The sequence below is a fragment of the Phaethon lepturus genome, unplaced genomic scaffold (genome assembly GCF_000687285.1).
Source record: "Phaethon lepturus isolate BGI_N335 unplaced genomic scaffold, ASM68728v1 scaffold5664, whole genome shotgun sequence".
NCBI lineage: Eukaryota > Metazoa > Chordata > Aves > Phaethontiformes > Phaethontidae > Phaethon > Phaethon lepturus.
In genome coordinates, this window is record NW_010532581.1 from 20,991 (window position 1) to 28,118 (window position 7,128).

At 37.4% G+C, this 7,128-nt stretch overlaps 1 protein-coding gene across 1 annotated transcript in view; it reads left to right on the forward strand.

The window, feature by feature from the left end:
* LOC104619099 (lipase member H-like) overlaps nt 1–6,100 on the forward strand; it is a 19,877-nt gene extending 13,777 nt beyond the window's left edge. The window contains exons 8-10 of the mRNA XM_010284873.1: nt 1,775–1,886; nt 2,259–2,432; nt 6,013–6,100. Of these exons, the coding sequence (XP_010283175.1) occupies nt 1,775–1,886; nt 2,259–2,432; nt 6,013–6,100 (374 nt within the window). The remainder of the gene's footprint in view (nt 1–1,774; nt 1,887–2,258; nt 2,433–6,012) is intronic.
* Nucleotides 6,101–7,128: the final 1,028 nt, after the last annotated feature.

The following is a 7,128-nucleotide window of genomic DNA, read 5'->3' on the forward strand; positions in this document are numbered from 1 at the left end:
TGCAGAAGGAAAAGGTTATGTATAGTATTCTGGGACAGGGGTGGTAGAAGAAGGAAAAGAGGGGGAGAAATATTACCAAACATAGAAGGAGGCATGGAGAGGAATAAGGAACATTGTAATGACGGCATAAATTTAAGGTAAAATATGCAAAATCAAGAAGAAAGATGAGTCTACTAAACCAATCTGAAAAGGAGGGTATTTATTAACTACAACCTTATTATAATTCTTAGATATTTGAAAACATGAGGAAATAGAAATAAACAAGAGGTCTTAAAACTAAGTGAAACTGTAAACCTAAGCAGGACAAGCTTTTTATAGGAGGTGAGGGTTGGTGTTTTAGGAGGGAATGTTAAAAAGCAACATTCCCCTCTCCAAAACAAAAGTATGAATTGGCTTCCTTACTTTGGGAGTAGTAAAGTTGTGTTTCCTCTGAGTAACCATAGCATGGTTACAGTATTGGTGATGGGCCAGCCCCCAGGTAGCCAGTTTGTTTTCCTGAGGCCTTGGGCCATTCAGGGAAGGGGGAGAAGAGGCTGGAGCATGGGAAAGCAGTCAGATCCGTCTCCTCTTCCTCAGTCTTCCCCATGCAGTTTTTCTAGTATCCTCACAGAGGTTTTGGCAGGTTGACTTCTCTGAGGGAAGGGTGCTTGGTGTACCTATACTGCTGGACCTGCTCAGGATGGGCAAGCAAGGCATGGGAATAATGTCTCTCTTTGGCTTTTACCACCTGATTAATGGTCACACCTAGCTCACTGCCCACTTTGCCTATGTAAGTTTGTGCCAACACTGTTCCTATCCCCTCCCTGCCAATGTACCTCAGCTGTTTTCTGGACCTGTCACTTTTGTGGGTAACATGATAGTGTTGCTACACTAATAACTCAAATATTCCCTCTTTGCAGAGCTTACCAAAACCTGAAGGTGCTAGTTAGGGCTTGATTTTGCGTTTTTTTCCTTAGGCAGGTCAAACTCTTCATGCTAGTTCTGATGGGTAGCTTTCTGATGCAAATCTTCTCCATGTAAGAATTGGAGGCAATGGTACACTAATTACACAGAACTCCAAGTAGCCATTTGGCTGGGATAGAGTTAATTTTCTTCACAGTAGCTAGTATGGGGCTGTATTTTGGATTTGTGCTGGAAACAGTGTTGACAATACAGGGATGTTTTCATTATTGCTAAGCAGTGCTTACACAGAGTCAAGGACCAGCAAGTAGGCCGGGGGTGCACAAGAAGTTGGGAGGGAACACAGCTGGGACAGCTGACCCCAACATACCATATGATGTCATGCTCAGCATATAAAGCTGGGGGAAAAAGAAGGAAGGGGGGAACATTCGGAGTGATGGCGTCTGTCTTCCCAAGTCACCATTACATGTGATAGAGCCCTGCTTTCCTGGAGATGGCTGAACACCTGCCTGCTGATGCAAAGTGGTGAAAGAACTCCTTGTTTTGCTCTGTTTGTTCTACCTGATAAAACTAAACTGTCTTTATCTCAACCCATGAGTTTTCTCACTTTTACCCTTCCAATTCTGTCCCCCATCCCACCAGAGGGGAGTAAGTGAGCAGCTGTGTGGTGATTAGTTGCTGGCTGGGGCTAAACCGTGACAGGTAGAAGCTAATTTTTGTTAATAGCCTTCTTATTCTGTTTTGAACTGGTAACTCAGAAGTAAAGAGTCACTATTCCTATCATCAGCCAGTGAATAGTTTTAACAGGATGATAATAACAACTGTATATTGTTGAGGTCATTCTTTGAATCTTATTATTTCCTTGTTTTTGCAGTGTATAACTACTTGCTGGATATTACTACCTGGAATAAAAGCATTAGGAGAGGTTTCATTAAAGTTAAAATAACAGATTATTCTGGAAACACAGTAGAATCACAGATGAATAGGTATGTTGTGCTTTGTTGTGCTCTAAATCTTTTTTATCACTTTATAGGACTAATTTCCTGAGTTTCCTAAACCTTTCAACTTGTTAACTTGTAAGTCAAAGAATATCATGAGGTTGTTAAGACTTGGCCACAGCTTCCTTTCCTGGATATGGAGAGGCAACGTTCCTCACACTGAAATGTTCCTCTCTCCATTTATGAACTACCCCAGGTCCCTGCATGGTAGTGGTTTGAATCCAGTTCTGGGTGTCTTTGTTCTGAATGCTCAGACTCAATACATCTTACAAGATTTTTGATCTTAATAATAATGCTTAGCAATAATGAATATTACTCAGCTAACAAAACCCTGACTAGAAATAATATATTTTTCTTCAGTGAAGCTTCAACTTTTCAGCAATATAGAAGAGTCAAAATACTTACTGGATTTTACCAAGACCTTGACAAAATATCAAAAATTTCCTTGACTTTTTCTACGAAGACTTTAATAGGCCCAAAACACAAGCTTAGGATTCTCCAGATGAGGTTGAAATCTCTTAATAATCCAGAAAGGTAAGTGTTTGTATCAGCTAAACTGCTCAGGATGTTTCCTCAGAAATGTGTATTTCCCTCTATTGATTTTTTTAATCACATATTCCTAAATGCATGAATATCCTTCTCATCCTACCTAGGATCAAATTTGTCACGTGGAAGAGCTGTTCTGTACATTAACATTTAGTGCACAGCACCCTTGTACGTGTAGATGTCATGCATGCTGCGTGTTACAGCAGGCTACTGCTGCTGTCTGGTCACAATGGATTTTCAAGGACCACTTGTGTGGACCAGACTGACTTACAGCTGTATGGTTAAGTATTCTTCCAGAAGATAAATTTTATTAAGCACTTTTCTGATTTTAATCATGTGTCCATACACAGCTTTTCAAACCCAGATATGAAATGGACCACTTCAGCTACTTGTGTGGCTGGAATCTGTTTTTGGTCTTGTTGCTGAAGGTAAACACTTTAAAAGACCAAAACACAGCCTATGCTTGCCTACACTTAAAATGAAATAATCTGCATTTTTGATAATTGTCATTACTAAGTTTTTATTAGTTATTTCTGGTTTTAAATACTTCAGCAGTATTGCCATATTTTCATTTTTCAGATGTCCAGAGTTGTACTATAGCACTAGCAATTAAATTTTACATTTACATCTGGTGAAAATAACACACTACCTGGAATAGTTAAGAAATATCCAGGAGTAGCAAGAGTATTTTAGTTTAGAGTTGTTATGTATTTTTGCTTCATATGAATGGCAGATTCAACAAAGTCAGAATTGAACATATAACCTAATAATGGTTATCAAATAAGTAATGAGTGGGAATAATATTACAATACGAGTAAGTCTTAAGTCAGTATATTTGTTAACTTGAGAAATAACATTTAAGGCTTTCTGATTTGGTATATGATAGTAGTCTAGTAGGAATTGTGTATGATACCTTGTAAAAATTATGAAACCTTGTTAAATTAATCTACTATTTCATATTTACTGGGAAAGAGGAGGAGATGGGTGGGAGAGACTTAGGAAGAAACAGAACACTCAGTAATCAAAATTATACCCCCGAATGTATGTACATTAGATTTGATTAACTTGTTGAAGGCCATAAGTCTCAAGCTCTCAGGTGAACTGTCATGATTTTATTTAAAAGCATTTAGTTATGAGAGATAGTCAAAGCTGTAAATCATGTTGCAATTTTTTTCTCAAACCAATGGTGATAAATCAGAAGGTACATTTCATGCAAGCCTATCAGCATTCAGGACTTTTTCAGACAATGATCTAGCAAATAAGGAAAATTTTCAATGAACAGCCCTTTTCTTGTGACTTGTTAGTTTTAAAGTAAGATGTACTTGATTTGCTTTAATATAGGATTCACTAAAGTCCTTTGTGCAGAGCCTCATCAGATCATATAGGCACATTAGATACTTTCAGATAGCAATGGAAAATAGTGTGCTGAATCAGCACGTGAAGGTAATTTAAATGTAGATGTTACAACATTATTGGTTTGTGTAATTACATAAATTACTCATTGTAATTATAACTACCTATATTTACCTTATTTAGTTACATATAATTACAACTACTTGAATACATTATAATCAACTAGAAATTACATTAAAAATATTTAAATTATTCATAAAACATAGTAGTAGGTAAAAACCAGCAGACAGGTGTAGGGATAAAAGACAATAGGTGTCTCAGTCTCCCCAGATCTGGGTTAATAGCAGACAGTGGGGGTTTGGAGAATGTCACTGATAATTGTCTGATGGGCTGGTCCATTATTCACACAGATGGTGTGTGAATGAATGTGGGATTGCTAAAAGGTACATATAATTTTCAGACTCTTCTTCTGGTCTCTGAGATAAATCAGTCCTGCTCACCTGTAGAGCCAGAAAGCTTTCCTAACTTGTGTGTGTCCAGGTGTCAGTTCTCCCAAAAAGCTTTTGAACTTGTCAGTCAATTCAAACTCAATTGATGGGGAAGGTGAATGTGTCAAAGATACTTAACCCAGCCACCTTTAGCCACACTTTTTTAACCAAAACAAGAATAGAAGTATTAAAAAAGAAGAATTTATTAATACCTCCACTGAACAAGAGAGTGCGGCATGCCCCTGCTTTTTAGTAGACGGCAGAGAGGCCACATAGGGTGAGGGATTGTGAAAGCCTCACCTAACAAAAAAACATATTTTTGTTTTACTCCTTGTCAGTGAACTGGAGAACCTACACCTCGCTCAGGGCTACTCTCCCGTGAGCCATTCCTGGTACTCAATAATCAGAAGCTTAGATATATTGCACTCCAAATGAGATATGATATGTTGGAAACCATATGTTTTTATTTCTAGTATTCATTGTTACAGTTTGTATCCTCTGTAGTTAGATAGAGCCCTTTCCAGGTGACGACTGCTGTTGGAGAACTGGCTATGCTAACACATTGTGCTGCTGTGTTGCAAGTAACTTGCAAATATGCTAAAATACAGCATTGTATTGTTATGCAAGATGCTGAAAGTCAACTCAGGAGGTGGTTGCATATAATAACCTTACATTGTTCTGGTTGGAAATTTGTCCTGTGAATTCTTTCATGGTCTTTTGTAAGGAATTTTAAAAGGCTGGCAGTTTTTTGTGCTTTTATGTCTTTTTTTCTCCCTCTACAAAAATAATGTAATAGTAAACCATTAAATTCAAATCAAAACAAATTATGGATGGAGGACTGGATGAAATTATATGCTTTGCATTATACAGAATACCAGAATTTGTCTTGAGCTTCTTAGTCATAAAATCTGCTTTCTTAGCTTTATGGGGTCCTTAAAGGGCCACAAGTTCTTATATGGAAATCTGATAGTCCTTTTGCATACGGACAGGTGAGGCCTTGACGGGTTGGAAATCTCACACTAATGGGCAACAACAGAAGTGCCTGACAAAATGTTTTCTTAAGCTTTTTTCTTTATGTGTTTCACTGTGTGCTATATCCCAGCCCAAGGTGGATTGTATTGTATAGCCACATCTGTGAGTTCAGAGCAATGTAGAAGATAATTGTAAATAAAATAAGCATCATAGCTCGCATGCCTTCAGGGGTGCCATCAGAGGGTATTATAGTTATTTGCCTGTTCAAACCAGCCTTCATCACTATCTATAGTAGCGCATGAAGGGCAGGGCTATGACCTGTCCTTGCCTTAAAATGGCAGAACCAGTATCTATGTTGACCTCAAAAAGTAAGATTTTGTGTGTGTGTGACTCCCTTTGTGACCTCTGCATGTGTTCGTGTAGTATTATGCAGTTCTGAGTTTTCCAGGTGTTTAGATGACAGATTACTCGCTAGCACGAAACTTTCTTACGTGTGCTGTCGTTGCAACTGAAAGAGTTAGAAGGTATTATGATGTGGTTTTCTACTTTCCTCTGTGCAATGAAAGCAGAGAAGCTTTCATACCTAGGGAATTCAAAATAAATTATTCAGGCCCACTGTTAACAAGACATTTCTTCTTGTTCTGAGTACCGTCTGTGAGAAGTGGTAAATACTGGAGGTTTAGTAATTCAAATATTTATCTATTAAAGTTAACTTTTTCTGTTGTGCACATTTTTTTCTTTTTCTACTTTTGTAGGCTGCAGCTGTGCAGATATGATTTCGTACTGATGGAGAACACTGAACTGACCTTCAAACCTATCCCTTGCCCAGAGAGGGGTACATGAAGAGAGAGCTTATACTAACTTAATTTTTCTTAGAGCAGTGACATTTTGATTTTTCCTCAGGATAAAGACTTGCAATGAGAAAGGAAATGAGATAAGCTAGATTTATTTTCTAGAGTCTACCTGGTAATATGCATTACTTGCTTTGAGTGCCTCAGGGTGAAATTAATTGAAAAGTTCAGATATCTATGTATTTCGGAAATTTGAATAAAGTAAATGTATCATGGTGGAGAACATGCAATGGTCTATTTGTTACTATTTGTTAGCAAGGAAGCAACTATTGAATTAAATATGAATTAGCTGCTTAATCCTGGCACATTATTTGTCAAGTCATACATATATTTAATTATTTATTATTTAGAATGGCTTTTACATGGAAACATAATTGTCTGTCTACTAAGTGAATTTAATATACTGTACATGTGATCTACAGATCTAATACACAGCAGTTTTGCTGTGCTATGTTTATTGGATAAATGAATTCACATTTTCTCATTCTCAGTCTCTGAGAACTGGAACTATAAGATTTGTGGGCATGTATGTAAATTTGCTATTTAAATCAATTATCTTTATGCTCATCATAGATTAATATTATTGCCATCATTCAGATTTTTTTCTATTAAGCCTGTGGACAGGCAGTGACGTTTCAGCAATTCTAAATTCTATTCTGAAGAGAATAACTTAAAGATTAAAGAAATGCATTTTCATTCTGTTTCTGTTCGGGGCTCTTGGAATTAGAACTGCTGCTCAGGTTGAGATTGATGACAGCTTTTCACCTATCAGAATGTGAGCAGGAATAAGCTCTATAGAGTTTATTCCTGATGTTTAGTGGGCAGATGTTTAGTGGGCATGGTGGTGTTGGGTTGATGGTTGGACTTGACGATCTTAAAGGTCTTTTCCAACCCTAAAGATTCTGTGATTCTGTGATTCTTCCTCCAGTTCAGAAAAAGGTTTTCCAATGTCAGAATGCCTTTCCTGATGGTACTGACTGAAGAACAGATATGTATATTTTTCTTCTTTAAGGCTGTTTT